At 39.5% G+C, this 19,744-nt stretch overlaps 1 protein-coding gene across 1 annotated transcript in view; it reads left to right on the top strand.

The window, feature by feature from the left end:
- The window catches only part of prdm6 (PR domain containing 6), an 86,149-nt gene that overhangs the window by 28,316 nt on the left and 38,089 nt on the right, over window positions 1–19,744 (top strand). Inside the window, exon 4 of the mRNA XM_069169331.1 lies at window positions 18,230–18,357. Coding sequence (XP_069025432.1) covers window positions 18,230–18,357 — 128 coding nt within the window. The remainder of the gene's footprint in view (window positions 1–18,229; window positions 18,358–19,744) is intronic.

Genomic DNA, 19,744 nt, shown 5'->3' with positions numbered 1-19,744 from the left:
ATGCTGAACGATGGTCCACTTATTGAATATGTGAATAGCCCTCTAACTTAAGGCCGAGCTGGGCCCGGTACTGGTCATGTTTGCTGAATTCCAAAGGGGAAATGAGCAATTGGGTTTTTGGGGTTTTATAGTAGATGTGCATAAGCTACCTACTGATCGGTCGATGAGTGCAAAGCTCTGTCTCAGGATGTAGAGATGGTACCTCGAGGAGAGTAACCAATAGCGAGCCTGTTAGAGGGCTACGCACGGACTCAATGAATTGGAGGTACGTCTAGGAACTATTATTTCTTTGTTCCTTCCATAAACCAACCAATTGAAGCCATATAGCCTCATTCTCAGAATTTTATTAGCTTTACAATGCATCAGTCTTGAGCAATGTCACCTCTGAAGTAGGGGATCCACCTCCTTTTAACACTTTAGTTAATAGGGTTTGTATGTTTTAATACTAAAACTCAGTTACAGAGACTTGCAAAGTATTTTAAGGGTCGAAATACAACAAGGAGCTGTGTGCTGCAAATTTGTGATCTGTGGTTTTGTGCTGTATAAATGAAGTTTACTACATCTGACTTGTCACGTCAAACAGCTGTTGTGTTTTCTTGTTACCTGGAGACTTGAGTTACGTGTTTTTAAGAAATCAAGGAACTCCAACACACCTGCACCTCCATCTCCAGGATTTTTGTTAATTTACTTGTTTACCTTATTTTATTGAAAATCTTAAGCAGATATCAGATCACAGCAGCTTCAGTTGAAAACTGAATGTCCAAAACTGCTGAACTCTCTTGGAAAATTTGTTGTTAAAAAGCATCCAAAGTACTCCTGTGTATGTATGTATGTGTGTGTGTGTGTGTGTGTGTGTGTGTGTGTGTGTGTGTGTGTGTGTGTGTGTGTGTGTGTGTGTGTGTGTGTAAGTAGGTCACTAATGCAGCTGTGAGTTATCATGTCTGAAGGTGTTACGACATTTTCTCCGTCTCTTTCTAACACACACACAAACATGATAAACACATTTAACACACACACCCATCTTAACACACATATTCGTCTGACATCCATCCATCCATTTACATGCCAGTGTTGGTTCAGAGATGCAGTTAAGTGTTTTTAACTGATAAGTGAACCACATTCCTGTCTGCAAAAAACACGCACGTATGCACACACGCACACACACACACACGCACACACATCACAGTATATCTCCGTTGCGTCTGGTCCAGACGAGAAGATTTACTCTCTGTGATTAAATAAAGAGGTCAAAACACTGTCAGTACATTTCAGAGACACACTTTGTCTCTCATGCACATGCGCGCGCACGCACACACACACACACACACACACACACACACACACACACACACACACATTCAGCTGTTGTTGAGGTTTTGCAGATCGCTCCCTGACAGCTGTCACTGTGTTAGTGTGTATTCAGCACAACAATGCAAAACTACCAAAACATCAGTTTAAATCACTGTCAAGCAGCAACCAACAGTTACATCAATCATTGGTTAATGGCAGTTTGTGAACTGCCCTTCTGAAAACCAAAGTTTGATATTTTTCCCGTTGCCATTCTACTAGTTTGAAGCCAGAAGTGACCATATTTGGACGAGCTGGGGAGAAGCGAGCAGTGGATCTGACTCGATGTCCAAAGTCCGCCCACCTAAAATTAGAATCCTGATGGCACTGTTCCTCGACATAAAATTGCAAATAATTTGGGGATTTCATTATCTACAGTACATAAAATCATTGAAAGATTCAGATAATCTGGAGAAATCTCTGTACACAAGGGAGAAGGCCAAAGACCAAAGATGGCTGTGATCTTCGGGCTCTCACGCTACACTGCATTAAACACAACCACAATTCTGTGGTGGAAATCATTGCAAAAGCTCAGGAATGCTTCCAAAAGCTTTTGTCTGTAATCATTCCTACATCCACAAATGCAGGTTAAAACTCTACGATGCAAAGAGGAAACCAGATATAAACATGATCCAGAAATGCCGCCGCCTTCTCTGGGCCTGAGCTCATTTAAGATGGACTAATGTTAAGTGGAAAACTGTTCTGTGGTCTCTGACAATTCAAAATTTTAAAATATTTTTGGAAATCAGAGATACCATGTCCTCCAAGCAAAAGAGGAGAGGGACCATCCAGCTTGTTCTCAGCGCACATTTCAAAAGCCAGCATTCATGATGTTATGGGCGTGATTTAGTGCACACGGTATTGGTATTTGCACATCTGGGAAGGCACTGTTAATGCTGAAGAATATATACAGGTTTTGGAGCAACATACTGTATGCTGCCACCTAGACAACGTCTTTTTCAGGGAAGGCCTTGCTTATGTTATCAAAACTGCTTTTTGCACATATTACAACAGCATGGCTCTGTAGTAGAAGAGTTTGGGTGTTTAACTGGTCTGCCTGCAGTTCAGACCTGTCTCCCACTGAAAACATTTGGCCCACCATGAAACATAAAAATACGACCCAGAGATGTTGAGCAGCTGTGAATGGGACAACATCTCACTTTCAAAACTCCAGCAACTGGTGTGCTCAGTTCCCAAACATTTACTGAGTATTATTAAAAGAAGAGGTGATGCAATGCAGTGGTAAACATGCGCTGGTCCCAATTTTTTTTTAAATATATTTTGCTGGCATCAAATTCAAAATGAGCATATATTTTCCAAAAAAACAAACAATTTCTAATTTTCAACGTGATCCTCTGTCTTTGTTCTTTTTTTCAAATAATAGGTTTACGTGATTTGCAAATGATTTCCCTTTTTATTTACATTTTACAGTTTCCCAACTTTTTGGGAAAAGGGTTGCTGTAAACTGGATTTTGGACCATTGAGTGACACAAACAAGGCATAATGTGTGATCTTCCACTTGTTTCAAGCACATTCTAAACCGAATAAAAATTGTTATGAATCCAATATTAAAAAGAGTGTTAGTTGTTGAGATCAACCTTAAAATGCAAGGCTAAAGTTCCTTTGAACAAAGCTCTTAACCCTGTGGTCTTCCTGCAGCAGTGGGACATACAGAAGTGCTCTGTATGTAAAAGGTCATCTGTCCTGGCCAAACTGAAGGTCCATAGTATTATTTATCAGGCTTTGAGAAACTGAAGCTGCAGCTAAACACAAGTCCAGTTTTGTCACAAATATTGTGCTGAGATGGAAAAATGACAGCCAGAGCTGTGAACCAAAGCCTGCAGCCTGCCAGTATTTGCAACATTTTTTAGGTGTTCAACTAAACAACATGTTACATTTGGCCATTTGTCTTGCAGATGGAATTCTGTAGTGATGTATTTGATAAACACAGGCGGCCAAAATGTCTTTGACAGAACGGCATCAAGTTAGAAAACCAGCTGCTTGTCTGAGAAGCCTGAGTTCATTGCAGCTACAGATGTTTCAGTATACAGTCAGTGGAAAGTTACTTACAGGTGGATCTGTCAATGAAGAAGCAGTATAACATACTGTCAAAGTTACTACATTCAAAATGTTATAGCAGGTTATAAAAATAAAGTTTTAAACTGTAATGACTAAATAAAAACCACAAAACATATTGGAATATACCTGCTAACTGATAATGGCATCCGACCTCTGCAGCTCATCCAGAATGCAGCAGCTCGACTGGTCTTTAACCGATCTAAATTCACTCCCACTACTCCGCTCCTCCTTCACTGGTTAACAGTAGCTGCCCGCATCCGTTTCTAAACATTGATACTTGCGTACTGTGCTGCGAACCGATCGGGTCCAGTCTACATCCAGGACATGGTCAAACCTTACACCCCAGTCCGTTCACTCCGCTCTGCTTCTACCAATCAGCTTGTCGCTCCCTCACTGAGCTAAACACTCAACAAAATCACGACTGTTTGTTGTCCTGGATCCTAAATGGTGGAATGAGCTCCCCACCGACATCAGGACAGCAGAAAGTCAAAACATCTTCCGTCGCAAACTAAAAACACACCTCTTTCGACTATACCTTCAATAGATAGCACTTTAGTAGCGATTAAAATGGCACTTACTTATAGCACTTTGCAGTTTGGCTTTCTTGAAGAAAATTGTACTTTCTTGATTGTTGTTGTTCTGAATTTGTACCCTCATGGTTGAAATGCACTTATTGTACGTCACTTTGGATAAAAGCATCAGCTAAATGAAATGTAATGTAATGTAATATAAAAAAGGTGTTGTCATGGCAACATTTTGAAATTTACAAATCATTGTTTCACAGTTTTTGGCAATTATTATGTTTTGTTTTTAAAAATATATATTTCAAGCACAGCAAGTGACATTCATTCTGTATGTATAGCACTGTAGGGAATTTAAAAGACTTGCATTAGGCAAAGCAATAGATGACAAGAGGAATTAAAAAATAAATATAATTTAATCATCTTTAATACATATGTTGAATAAAAAAAACTGATTTTTATCATTTTGCTGCAGCGATACAATTTCTGGAGTTATATGTGATTGCAAGAATTCGAAAATAGGAAGTTGCGAAAAAAGCAAGTTGCGAAAAATATATCATTTATAGTCACCTCCTGTGATTATATATTTATACATTGAAACTTAAGTTATCACAGGGCATTTAACATTAAAAAGGTTCAGTCCTGACAGCATAGACACTCAGCTATTTAACTATTCCCCCATGAGCATGCATTTGGTGACAGTGGAAAGGAAAACAAGCACTTTTAATATGAATAAATCTCAGACAGAAACAGACTGAGAAGTGGGTGACCATTTTTTAATATTCAAATTATTAAAGTCATACAAGTGACGCAAAAATTGACAGTCTATGACTGCAATATAGAATACATAGGCTACATCTTGTTAAAATTAGTGCTTTAAATGCTTTTAAAATTAGATAAATGTAAGACTTGCTGCTTGTGCAAAAACTAAGTGCAATTACTTATAATTGGAAGGATGTATTAAACTCATGTAATTTAACACATACTGTATGATTAAGACCACATTTACCCTTAAACCCAATCATTCCTGGTTTAGCCCTTTTCTTCAGGACCAACAGTACGTGGCTTGTTTTGATGATGAAAGAAGAGCCTGCAAAGCCTTGCCGACTGTAAATGTGGAGTTATTTTATAAAGCAAGTTTTGTTCAGCAAAGATTACTTTGTGCTGTAACACCTTAAAAAGATTTGTGCTGAGTAACTTTATTTCTGTGAAATCATGTCAATTTCGGAGATTAGGTGAATTTGCATAGATGTCCCTGCTCACAAATTCATAATTCTCTTTAAGGAGCAGTTAATTATCAAAAATCATCAAATTTCATAAAGACCTTCCCACTTTGTGTCTGTATAAATGTGTGTCTGTGTTTGTCTGTGTTTATATATAGCCTTAAGTAATTTGTCTGTCCTCCATCCAGCGTTGTCACCTTTTTAAGACTTGTATGACGCAAAGTTTCTCTTTCTCCCTAAAACACGTTGGGGACACAGTTATTTTATATTTTGAAGCAGATTAGCTTCATGCAAGAGACTGGAGTTAAATTTTGTTACAATCCAGTTACTATAACTAGTTTACAGTAACCCTTCCCTTTTTTTTTTTTACACACAAAACAAATAAAATATCCATAATCCAACCATTCTCCAGTTACACAAATGTTGTGGAAAGAAACTTAAAAAAAAAAAAAAAAAAAAAAAAAGTTTTTCAACATTAGTTAGACTGTTTGCTTATACATTAGCAATATCAATGGCAATCAGGCAAACATGCATTCTCTCCTCTCCAAGTTTGATGTTAGCAAATAACATCAGTGTTAAGTTGATGTGCTAACTTGCAGTGCATCTTTTGGTCTGTTTGTGTTACTTGCTTGCCGGCCATTTCCAGGGCTATGATAGCACAGCCCTGGAAGTGCCTGGCAAGCTCAACAAAAGTCAGAGTAAAATACAACTATTTGTATGTTTGATGGCAAGCATAAACCGCAGCTTCGAAAAGAAAACTGTGTCATGCATGAACATGCACAAATGTGCGCGTGCAAAATTAAAATCACCCTTTCCAGCTACAACTCTGGAAAAATGCAAGATGGAAAGGAATGGATTGACATTTACTATTGATTAAATGTTGAATTTAAAATTATGATTTGTCATGCATTATAGGTAACATGAATGCATGTGCAAGTCTAATATTTGAAAATGTTTAAAATGATATCTGGAGAAGGCAGCTTGTATTTGCCATCTCACAAATGGTTTACAGTACATAGCTATAGGGTCAGAGAAGGTTTGCAAGGCCCAATGGTCAGGTTGGAGGGCCCCTGAGCAGAATTTTGCTTAAGGCCCCAAAGAGGTCAGGACCGCTCCTGGGATAAAAGCAGGAGAGTCTGCAGACAGCTCGACAGCGACAGACATTGAAGTGCTTACATACAGAGAATAATAAATGAGGCTGTTTCCTTTGATTCGCACAGTCTTTTACAGCATTGATTGTTTGTTGGCTGTATGGACAGCAGAGAGGCCAACTATTGGCTCAGGTCATCACCTTATAAACACACTCAACACCTCCTCAATACAGTCACGGTGGATCACCACAGATAGATGGAGGGATGGATTAATAATGAACACACACAGAGGGACAGAGGCTGAGGGAGATCGATTCATTTTATCTGTGTATGATCACTATTAACTATAAAGTCTTTCTTAATTTACTCATTTTTTGTTATTTTATCATAATGTTGGTTTGCAGCGGATATCTACATGCCAACTACCGATTATTTTTTACTTAAAATACAGTTGACAAATCAAACTTTAACACCAAAACCCACTATGCAGCTAAATGTTTTCCGTTTGGCTGGAATGGAGTAATTGTGACAATAACTTCTACCTCTGGGTAGCAGAATACACAACAATAGACCTGATTTGATTGTTGTCAGAATATTGAATAGGTGGTTATCATCACACATTTGTCAGATATATGCCTACTAAACCCACAAGTAGGTTCAGTAGGCAATTATAAATGATACGTGACAGTTGGACAGTACTAGTTGTGTGTTGTTGTGGTACAATAATAAAGCTTGTAAAAGTTGTGACACTGTCACAGACAAATTAGTTAGTTAGTCTTAGTAAAAGATCATGTCTTCGGTCAAAATAAGTATTACAAATATTAGTAGTTGGTAATGTAACTTAATAAGATAACTTATGTATTTTATTGTGAAATAAGTCAACGTTGACAATTGTTGTCCCAAACAGCTGGCACAAAATCATGTTTGATTTTTAGTTTGATTCGTCTGACATCATTCCTTAGAGAAAATATGTGTTATAGGGGCAAATGGACTTTCAATTCAATTCGGTTTTATCCGTTTTAAGTCATCTTAAGGCACTTAACATAGTAGGTTTCAGGACCTTACAACATTACAGAGAGAAACCCAACAATTCAGCAATCCCCTTATGAGGGAACCTCAGAGGTGACCGACCAGTTGCGGTGAGCGGAGAGCAGAGGGAGAAAATAACATCATAGAGAAACAACAAACAAAAAACACTGGGCGGGTTGGGGTCAGTAACCGCAGATCAGAAACATGCAGCTCCAAAGCCAGAGATACCTACAGAAAGGTACAGGAAGAGAGAGGACAGAGAGGAAAAAGAACATATCACAGGATAGATATGGTACAAAGGTAATAATATGTAATAGAGGCATATAAATGCATGGACAGTGAAAGAGATAGTGGAGGAAGATAGCGTGCCCAGTGCATAATGGAAGTTCAACCAGCAGCTTGGGCCTACAGCAGCATAACCAAGGCATGGTTAATGGGTCACCTGAGCCAGCCCTAACTATGAGGTTAATAAGAAAGGAAAGCTTTCAGCATAATATCAAAAGTAGGCCGTGTGTCCGCCTTCCAAACCCAGACTGGGAGTTTCATAGTAGAGGGTTCTGAAAAAAAAATGAAAGGCCTAATTCCAATTCTACAACTCCCGTTTCCAAAAAAGATGGGACGCTGTGTAAATTTTAAGTAAAAACTGAATGCAATGATTTGCAAATCCCAGAAACCACTATCTAATTAAAAATAGACCAAAGACAACATATCAAATGTTAAAACTAAGACATTTTATGGTTTCATGAAAAATATATGCTTATTTTGAATTTGATGAAAATCAAGGAAAACAAAAGACTGGAAAAGTTATGTAAAGATTAAAAAAAAAATACCTGATGGAACATCTCATAACTAATTAGGTTAATTGGCAACAGATCAGTAACATGATTGAGTATAAAAACAGCATTTCAGAGAGGCAGAGTCTCAGCAGTGAAGATGGGGAGAGGTTCATTACAAGGCTGAAAACCATTATTGGATGGCTGTGATCTTCGGGTCCTCAGGCGGTACTGCATTAAAAACAGACACAAGTCTGTAGTGGAAATCATTGTATGGGCTAAGGAAAACTTCTAAATCACATTGTCTGTGAACACAGTTCATCGCTGCATCCACAAATGCAGGTTAAAACTCCACCATGCAAAGAAGAAACCAGAAATAAACATGATTCAAAAGCTTTCTCTGGGCCTGAGCTCATTTAAGATGGATTGAGGCAAAGTAATCTGACAAATCAAAATTTGAGATTCTTTTTGGAAATTATTAAGAGGAGAGGGACCACCCAGCCTGTTATCAGCGGATGCATTAATACACGTGGCATGGTTCGCTTGGACATCTGAGAAGGAACCATTAATGCTAAACGATATATACAGTTTTTGGAGCAACATATGCTGCCATCCAGACAACGTCTCTTTCGGAGAAGGCCTTGCTTAATTCAGGAAAACAATGCAAAACTGCATCCAGGTGCTCAACTGGCCTGTCTGCAGTCCAGACCTGTCTGCACTTTAAAAAAAATTGGCGCATCATGAGATGCAAAATACGACAAAGGAGACCCCGAACTGTTTAGCAGTTGAAATAAAATTCATAATAAGCATATATTTTTCATAAAACAGCATTTTTCAATTTCAATGTTTGATATGTTTCTTTGGTCTATTCGCAACTAAATATGGGTTTACATGATTTGCTAATCATTGCATTCCGTCCATATTTACATTTTATACAGCATCCCAACTTTTTTGGAAACGGGGTTGTACTCTAGGAACCACAATTAAGCCTGTAGTCTGAGAGCAAATTATCCATTCCATTGGCATAACCTGGTATTAAAAAGTCTTTGAGATATTATTATACCGGATGCCTCGGAAATGCCATCCAGAATAACTGGATGAGTTAAACTGATTTACAGCTCTGGACTGAGAAGAGCTTCAAGAGAGCTTTTTTCTTACCTGATGAGGCAGGTTTTTAGAGTTGGTTTAAGGTATGTGTGTTATTGGTTTAAACAGTATATTTATCTTCTGAAATACTGTGGAGAAACATGGGTTTAGTACAGGTACACTCTACGGGTGTTACATAACCTTGGATTAAATTGGGCTCCACCTCCTGACATCTAAATTTCACCTTGCGGAACCAGTTAGTATACTAATTTAACTTTTAAAATATACTTTTAGGCACAATCACGCACTAACAAAAAACTAAAAATGTCAGATTATTTTCTTTTATGTATTTAAAAAACAGCTGTTTCATCACACAGCAGCAGGATCCATACAATCTCCAAATTGAGAAAGGCTTTGAACAATTTACACAGGTGTTAACTTCCGCTACATAGAATAGGATTTTCTGACACGCCTGATTCAAATTCATAGCTATATTCTGACAGACTTTTTAATCTGTTATGTCATAAATGTGAAATACTATAGAAGTAAAAGAAGCTCAATAAATGAAAGCTGATTTGTGGAGCCATGCGAACTAAGATGTTTGGGCCTGTATGCCTTTGTGATGTGCAGCAGCATATTTCTCCCTCTTCTCTGTCCCTCTACGTTAAGTTCCGCTCTGTTAAATTAAAATGCCAATTTTGAGAAAACGAATCGCATAATCAGATTCATAAACTGAATAAAGGACAGACTTAGGAGACCCTGCAAGATCGATCCTGACGCAGCATATTGGTTATTGTAGCCGTGGATTTTGGAAGATTGTCAATGATTCACAATGCCAATAAAGATGCCCAGTGTTAAGAATCCATTTTTACTGTCTTGCTTATTTTGTTCAACGAACAAGATTAAAAAAATTAAAACATGAGCTGTGTTTTGGTTTTACAGTAACTACAAGAAAACATCTGGCCGTCAAATTCAGTTTGAGAATCTGACCTGTTAGGATCAAGTGGCAGCGAACCGTGACGTCACATCGGTTTGTGAATTGCCGTTCTAAAGCCTTGACTTTGGATTTTAACCATCGCCGTGTTGCTATTTTGGAGCAAAAGGTGCCATATTTGGACGAGCTGGGGGGAGCAGGCGGTAAATTTTAAGGCGATCGAATTGGAAACCCAAGGAAACTACACGCACCCACTGATAGCCGTAACCTGACAGCACCAAAAGCATGTCAATCAAACAGAAATGCCAGGAAACATATCGCTTTTTGAGGCCTACTATCTAATTAATGATGGGATTATTTTCAGATGGACCACCAGAAAATGAACAAGAAGGAGTTACTTTCGCGAACCTTTGGAAAGAAATTTGAAGTTGAATGGGAGTCTGTGAAGCCAGAGCCAACTTCTCGCGGCCATCGCTTGTATTGCAGTTGAAGACACTTTTGCATTGGCCTCACTTTTCAGATCCGCTAGCTACGCCCCCTTTTATATATAGTTAATGGTTAAGATGACACACATGCCCATAAGTGCAAACAAAAAAGTACACTGTAATACTAATGTTTTATTTGGGCTCTCCTCCCAGCCAAGAAAAGCAGGACATGCTTGTACATTGTCCCTTTAATACAAATTAACATGCAAGAAATGTGACAGTGTTGAATTAGGAGATAAGCATATCATTCACCTGTCAGGTTCTGCTGATTCATGTCTGCTGTGAATTTGGGTTCGATAATGTGGTGTTGTATAGAGTTTGTCCTGAAGGTAGCACTTGAGTAGAAGTCACAGTAAAATGAAATTATTTAAATATCCTTTTGTGATCAGCTAATTTCACAGCAATACAGTCCATTTAATTTGTATATTTTATGAGAGCAAAAGAAACTTATGGTCACCCTAAGAGAAACACCAAAATAATGACGCGTCCCATCTTTAAGCCCAGCACCAAGAGACTTGGAGACCTGTTTGGTAAATGTTCATGCATTCTGTTTGATGTGCCACCTTTCACTATTGCCCTGAAAAAGTACTTTTAGTCCTTAGAACTTGTTTTTATAGCTGACAGATGTAACTTTTAAGTGGGTGTAAATCAGGTTTTTATAACATTTACCACCCAGCTGGCTTTTAACACAGCTCTGACTGAAGATAAGAGGCTCGTGATTATTTGCTGTAGCTACTTTTAAACCCTTTCAAATAAGCTTCAGCCATACCTGTCCAAACTGTAAGACTTTGAAGAAATCTTTAATGTGTTCATATGTTAATAAAGCCAATTGATAGTAGACAATTTTTCAAATATAGATGTTGGAACAAATAATCTATAAATTATAAAATATGGTGCTTCACAGACATCTTCAATCCTGACAGCACAGATCTATACAATCACCACAGTTTCTAAACGGACACACGATTAGTGGGGGGGGGGTGCTTAGGTCTGAGCAAAGGCGGTCAGTAAGGAGTAAGGCTGGCCCCGCAGAAAACAGGAAGCTGATGATTGATCAGGTGCGTCGTGAGGAGGAGGCAGAGAGATATGTTTGGGCAATTGCTCAGGGTGAGCAGGGACAGTGAGTGAACTGGAGTGTAGAGAAGAGATGACTTAGTTGGAAGGACCTCTGGTGCACGAAGGCGAGTCGTGTAGGCTTTCTGCTAGGAGCAACGTATGACGTGCTTCCGTCGCCACAGAACCTCAAGCAGTGGTTTGGTGAGGATCCAACCTGTCCATTACGTTCAGTGGTAGGAACGGTAAACCACATGCTGTCAGGCTTTAAGATTAGTTTGGGGTAGGGTAGGTATGCATGGCAGCATAACCAGGTTCTGAGGTGCTTGGCTGCTGCCATTGAGAAGAGGAGAGTGGAAGTAAGAGCAGGGAAGAGTGGAAACAATAAGGCATCTGCTGGTTTTGTTAGAGTGGGAGAGGAAAGAGCTCAGATAGGCAAGTTGTTAGTGTGTTAAATAAAAATAGGAGCTGGGAAATGCGGGTATATCTGGGTGAACGCTTGGGATTTCACAAGAAGTAGATTGTACCAGCCAGACATTGTTTAATGGATAAGTAGCCGGCGAAAAGTTTATTTCATTGAGCTGACAGTGCCCTGGGAAGATAATATTGATGAGGCATATGTGTCAGGAGTCCGGTTTTTTCCTCTGTTTTGCCCCCGATCACCTCTCCTTCTGTGTCCCCTGTCTGCTTGTCTGTGGCCACGCCCCTCACCTCCCGTGGCCACGCCCCTCATCGGTCCCAGCAGATGCAGCCACTCACCCCTGATCACCACCTGCAGGTGTGCTGCATCTCCCTGATCACCTCCCCAGACTATATGTACCCTGCCCCTGCACTCCTCTGGTTGTCGGTTCATTTTTGTTAGCCACCCGTCCGTCCTCCGTCTGTTCTCCGCCCATCCTGTTCCTGTTCCTGTTCCCGTTCCTCCGGCTCCTGTTCCTCCTGCAGAGCTCCCTGTCAAAGTCACCTGTCGGTCGAGTTGACCTCCCGACTGGAAGCAAGTGGACACGATAGGTGCCACCTTTTGGTTTGTTTGTTTTTGTTTATTACAATAAAGACTGTATTTTGGAACTGATACCTAAGTCTGTGAGCTTGCATTTGGGTCCTTGTAAACACCACCACATGGCAATATGAGAGAGAGAAAAATAAATATTGCAAACTAGTGGCTGAAGTCAAGGGGCGAGGTTGAGGATAAGGTTGCGTCCAATGAAGGTATGTTGTCGAGGGTTCATTGCGTGGTCAACATTGCTTCGCTGTTGCAGGAGCTTTGAATCTGGAGACGGAGCCTGCAGCAGGCAGTGAGGGAGATGGCAGAGGCAGATGAACAGGGTAGTCTCTGGATTTAGTGGAGAAGGACTGGTTTTGGTGCTCATGTGTAGCAGGTATGAACTTGTGGCTTTGAGCAAAGATAACGTTGCCAGGGTGTATAGGCACTAGTCATACTGGCAAGGTAGATTCTGGATTTGGCAGAGAGGGAATGGTATTATTGGTCTGTTGTAGCAGGTATGAACTTGTGGCTTTGAGTAAAGTTGCTCAAAGGGTTGTCTCTGGTTTGGCAGAGAAATAATGGTAATGGTGGTCGTTTTTGTGGCTTTGAGCAAAGATAATGTTGCCAAAGTATGTAGACACCAGTCACACTAGTTTGGATGTAAAACAGGTAGAGCAGGGGTGGTGGGTGTGAGTATTTAGGGGAATAGTTCTGGGATAACAGAACTGCTGTTGAGCCTTCCTGATGTGGTGTGGGCCAAACTTTGACAAAACACTCGTGTATGTTCCTCCCCTCGTCCTGATCCATGTGCCACAAAGTCCACAGAAGCACTAACTGTTTACTTCAAACACAAAATAAATGATACAAAACAATTGTCCATTTCCCAGGTTATCACATTGCTATAACAAAATTCAAGTGAGAAACCCTCATAAGAGGAAGAGAAAAGGTGGGCGAGGTCAAAAAACTGTTTGAAGGGAGGTGCCCACTTGATAACCTCAGTGATATACTGCACACACTCACCTCGTCACTCAGGCATTGTACTAGGTAGTATCTTACTTTGGTGTATGAACATAGCAGCCATGGCATACTGTGAACTAATGAGACGTTTGGTAGGGGAAGACTGGTAGTAATATTGAGTCAGTAAATCCCTGCGGTGTTATTCTGCATTAATAAGGCACTTTATGTGTAATTTAAACCACAGCACTAAAATGCTGCACTTCATATTTGGCCTATAAGAGCGTCTGTGTTGCCGTTAAAAATTCCATGTCCCCCTTCTCCTTGTAAATTATAGTGTATCTTAGTTTGGTGACCAACTTTATTTTCCCTTTACATGCTTCTCTTTGGACATACAGTGCATCCGGAAAGTATTCACAGCGCTTCACTTTTTCCACATGTTGTTGTTACAGCCTTATTCCAAAATGGATTGAATTCATTTTGTTCCTCAAAATTCAACACACAATACCCCATAATGATAACGTGAAAAACATTTTTTTGGAATTTTTTGCAAATCTTTTAAAAATAAAAAATCACATGTACATAAGTATTCACAGCCTTTGCCATGACACTCAAAAGCTCAGGGGCATCCTGTTTCCACTGATCATCCTCGAGATATTTCTACAACTTGATTGGAGTCCACCTGTGGTAAATTCAGTTGATTATACATGATCTGGAAAGACACACACCGTCTATATAAGGTCCCACAGTTGACAGTGCATGTCAGAGCACAAACCAAGCCATGAATTCCAAGGAATTGTCTGTAGACCTCCGAGACAGGATTGTATCGAGGCACAGATCTGGGGAAGGGTATATAAATATTTCTGAAGCATTGAAGGTCCCAATGAGCACAGTGGCCTCCATCATCCGTAAATGGAAGAAGTTTGGAACCACCAGGATTCTTCCTAGAGTCGGCCGCCCGGCCAAACGGGGGAGAAGGGCCTTAGTCAGGGAGGTGACCAAGAACCCGACGGTCACTCTGACAGAGCTCCAGCGTTGCTCTGTGAAGAGAGGAGAACCTTCCAGAAGGACAACCATCTCTGTAGCACTCCACCAAGCAGGCCTGTATGGCAGAGTGACCAGACGGAAGCCACTCCTCAGTAAAAGGCACATGACAGCCCGCCTGGAGTTTGCCAAAAGGCACCTGAAGGACTGTCAGACCATGAGAAACTAAATTATCTGGTCTGATGAAACAAAGATTGAATTCTTTGGCCTGAATGCCAATCGTCATGTCTGGAGGAAACTAGGCACCGCTCATCACCTGGCCAATACCATCCCTACAGTGAAGCACGGTGGTGGCAGCATCATGCTGTGGGGATGTTTTTCAGCGGCAGGAACTGGGAGACTAGTCAGAATGGAGGGAAAGATGAATGCAGCAATGTACAGAGACATCCTTGATGAAAACCTGCTCCAGAGCGCTCTCGACCTCAGACTGGGGCGAAGGTTCATCTTCCAACAGGACAACGACCCAAAGCACACAGCCAAGATAACAAAGGAATGGCTTCGGGACAACTCTGTGAATGTCCTTGAGTGGCCCAGCCACAGCCCAGACTTGAACCCGATTGAACATCTCTGGAGAGATCTGAAAATGGCTGTGCACCAACGCTCCCTATCTAATCTGATGGAGCTTGAGAGGTCCTGCAAAGAAGAATGGGAGAAACTGCCCAAAAATAGGTGTGCCAAGCTTGTAGCATCATACTCAAAAAGACTTGAGGCTGTAATTGCTGCCAAAGGTGCTTCAACAAAGTATTTAGCAAAGGCTGTGAATACTTGTGTACGTGTTATATTTTCATTCTTTAGTTTTAATAGATTTGCAAAAATGTTAAACTTGTTATTATGGGGTATTGTGGAATTTTGAGGAAAAAATTAATTGAATCAATTTTGGAATAAGGCTGTAACATAACAAAATGTAGAAAAAGTGAAGTGCTGTGAATACTTTCCGGATGCACTGTATCATTCACTATGATGGTGTTTCTTTCCACTGCTATGCTGATGATACACCTATTTATCTGCATGTTAGAGCCTCTGATCCTGGCATGCTGAGTTCTCTCCAGGACTGCCTGTTTGATGTCAAAAGCTGGATATCACAAGACTTTCTCCAGCTTGACAAAACAGAAATTGTTGTAATTGGTTCTCAGCACTTAAAAACAAATCCTGCCATCTGCTTCTTCTGATAGAAGCTTCAACACCCCATCACAAAGCTCATGCTGTAGTGTTTTTATCATCTTAGAAATATATGGACATTTCATTTTAAAACACAGGCCATTTTGCACACCTTTATATCCTCAATGCAACTGCCTTGTCACCTACCTAAAAAAAAAAAATCCATCAGTCAATTCCAGATTGTACAGAAGTGACCACATTACACCTGTTTTAGCATTCTTGGCTCTGCTCCCAGTATGTTTTAGAATCGATTTTAAGATTGTACTGTTGACTCTCAAGGCTTTTCATGTCCTCTTTCCTTGCTATATATCTGACCCCATTGTTACATACAAGACTTCTGTAACCTGAGATCATCAGACAAAGGACTTTTATCTGTTCCTTAGGTATTGCTGAAAACTAGAGGTGACAGAGTATTTACTGCCAGACAAGTTATGGAACGGGCTGCTGGAGGTAATTAGGTCAGCAGAGTCCGTGACATCTTTAAAATCTCTTCTTTTATAAAGTACTTTCATTGGATAGTTTTTCCTGATTTTAGTAATATCATTTTATTTCTTGTTTTAGTGCTACTTATTATTTTGTTATTTTTGTACTTTAATTTGTTTTATGGCTTTATAGCTTACATGTTCATTGCTTTAATTTATACAATCATTTTGTTACTAAGTTTATAGCTTGTTTGATGTTTTCATTTCATGGCTTGTTTTTGTGTGAAGCATGGAATTTAAATAAGCGCTATATAAATAATGATTATTATTTATGTCTCGTTGCTTATTTTTGAGTGGTTGTTTGGCCAGAACATCCACCTGCTCCTTTCCCTCTACACCACCATGAGCAGAAACAGAAAGTGCGTGTGTAGCCCTTAACTTCCATCCTGTAAATTATAAGGAATATTTCATTGATAATATCTGTCCTGATTGATGATCTGCCACATCTTATGTTTGCAAGTGCTAAAAAGCTATCAGATGCAATGATGATGTTATTTATTTACTTCTCCTCTAGCCGCTGCTGGGGCAATAGTACTGCCAGTAGCTCTGTGGTATATACTGACAGATAGTCTGATACCCTTTCCTTGATGTATGACTTGCTAACTGTGATGTTCACTTCTGCACCTGCACACCCTGTTTTGGGATCTATGAAAACAAAACACTGAGTTCGAAAAAAATGCTTATGAAAATAATTCTGGACTATGCGCCAGAGTAGAAGTTGTTCTGACTTGTCCTTCAATTCCTGCTGTATGTTGAGGTCTACAGTTGGCAAGGATAATAACCCGATAGGAATGGAACAAATTGGAACTGGAACCCGTTTTCTGTCTTTGCTTCACCAATCCCTCAAAACTTGTAAAATGTAATTTATATTCCCGGCAGTCTGTTAAAACACTGTAAGTAGAGTGTGTATCACGTTGCCACTCAAGATTAACCTAGAACCCAATTTCCAAAAAAGATGGGACATTATGTAAAATGTAAAGATTAGCAAATAATGTATATTACATGATACATGCACATATTTGATAAACAAAAAATCTAACAAAGACAACATATTGGAATTTTTAAATTGAGGCCTTTTATTGTGCAATCAAAAATATATGCTTATTTTAAATTGGATGGCAGCAACACATTTAAAAAAAAGTTGGGACAGGGTAAAAAAAAAGAATGGAAAAGTTGTGTAAAGAAACACCTATTTGGTTAATTTGCAACGGATCAGTAACATTGTTGGGTATAAAAAGAGCATTTCAGAGAGGCAGAGAGGCAGTGAAGATGGGATCTCTGTCAATTAATAGTTATAAATAATGAATTAGTTACCACAGTTGTGCCGTGTGCATAAATGCACCCACTGCTTTCTCTTTGAAGACGCTCATATGAATCCTGCTACAGTATGAAGCTGCAGATATATTTAATAAACTCAGAATAAACACCCCAAAAAACAGCTAAAAGCAACAAACACCACTTTAATTCATGTTAATGTTTTGTCAAGACCTGGATTAGGCTACTTTTAATATCGGTGAGTCCCATTAATAACCTGTTACAGACAGGTTTCAGTCAATTTAGGCGTATGTAAACTGTGTCTTTTGCACTCACTGTAAAGTTTTGTAGTCTATGTTGGTGCTGAAATCTGAATGTAATTCTTACTATGCCATGGTGAACTGATATTTTCAGCAATGAGTTTCTGGCACACCAGACGGCAGTTCCTCTGCTGCTGCAGGATATTTTGTGGGATGTCTTTGAATCAGCGTTTATGGGACTGACAGATGGTCACTGCAGTTCCAAAATGGAAACGCTCAGCCATGGCATTGACTGCTTATTTCGCACATGATATTTCTTGTAGCATATAGAAAAACAAAACATTGCCATGTAAACAATGTGAAAAACGTGATTGTCACTGGAAGGGTCTTTCATTTACCATAATGAGCGGAGTAAATGTCTTTGTACTTGTGACGCTTTCAACTCTGACACTACATATTTGTGTTTTCCAGATCTATGATGCAGAGGGGACGTTACAGCACTTTATCGACGGTAATGATCCCAGCAAGTCCAGCTGGATGAGGTATATCCGCTGTGCCAGACACTGTGGAGAACAGAACATGATGGTTGTACAGTACAGGTAAGAACAACTGTTGAAGGTATGACAATGAGGGTGAAACCCAATACCAAACTGTTTTAGAGCACAGTGTGCTTCCTGATCCTTGATTAAAATGTATTAGTGTGCCAGGTATCTACTTTGAGTTATTTTATAAGAATACTTTTTTCCACCAAACACGCTTTTAAGGCTGTTTATGAATGATATATGTGGTCATGCAAACAGACAAAATAGTCATTTGTATTAACCAGTAAACCAAAGCATATAAAAAAAACAACAACAATTAAAACAAATAGAACAACATATTAATTAGCATTTATGTAATACATACATTTATGACTCCCAGACTGCATTTTCTATAAAGTCTCTGTGAAGTTTGTTATTTGGAGGATAATCACCTGCTGCCTTTGATTGGAGTTTTGGATTACTTTATCCACGAAGGAATTTTTGGTCACAGCATTTTATCTTTGTGTTATGATCTCCAATACCCATTGTTGATCAATGGTCAATGAGGTCAAAGTGTCTTGATCAAACAAGCTCAGAATTGCCTTTAAAGCTTGTCATTTCTCTGTGATGAAATCAGAGGCCATCGCTATCAGTAGCGTCGCAGTTGGTCCAGGTGTGCACAGTCATGCATTTCATCATTTCCTTTGTCACTGATAATGAAGAAAGATCAAATATATCGTTGGTAATGTCCTCCACTTCTCAAGATTGGTAACTTGCAAAGTTGGGTCAAGCTGTCTGTTTCTTTTGACAGACTACTGTGGAGGGCCTTCATTCTTCAGGAAATTATTGGTTTTGACTGCATTGAATGATTTCTGTTTCTTCAGACATCAACTGTTCCAAAGTCAGTGATTTTTTTTTTCCATAGAAGATTTAACATTTTCCATGTGCTGCTGCAAAAATACCCTTTTGTCTTTCTTCCCCATCACGAAGAAACAACAGCATTTGACTTGCTTTATTACCAGCACAACTTAAGATGCTGTACTATAAGCATTCTTGCTTGCAGTAGATAATAAATAAATATGCAACCGTGCTTCAACTGTGGTTCCAAATCTGATGGGCTTAACACATCTGTTTATGTGGAAGTCTTCTGGCCACTTAAACCATTGATCAGCTTGCCAACCACTGATTTCTTTGTCCCATCCATGTCTTTGTCCCACCCATGTTTTTCTTTGTACAAATCTCTCAAAAGAAACTTTGTAGGAAGTTCAAGGGAAGCCAAGAAACCAAGATAGAGTTTACAATGTCTGTGCATCACTTTACACTGAGGGCTAGTTTAGTGGGTAAGGCATCATTAACGAGATCAAGGTCCTTTAGCTTGTTGCTCGATGCTCAACTGGGATGGATGACTTGATGACTTTATGACTTGCTTCCCATTTTATTAGGTCAAAACCTCCTTCAGCTCACA

The sequence above is a fragment of the Embiotoca jacksoni genome, unplaced genomic scaffold (genome assembly GCF_022577435.1).
Source record: "Embiotoca jacksoni isolate LCO1_2020_lvr unplaced genomic scaffold, fEmbJac1.0.p SCAF_44, whole genome shotgun sequence".
In the NCBI taxonomy this organism is placed as follows: Eukaryota; Metazoa; Chordata; class Actinopteri; family Embiotocidae; genus Embiotoca; species Embiotoca jacksoni.
This window is presented reverse-complemented; position numbering and strand designations above follow the sequence as displayed.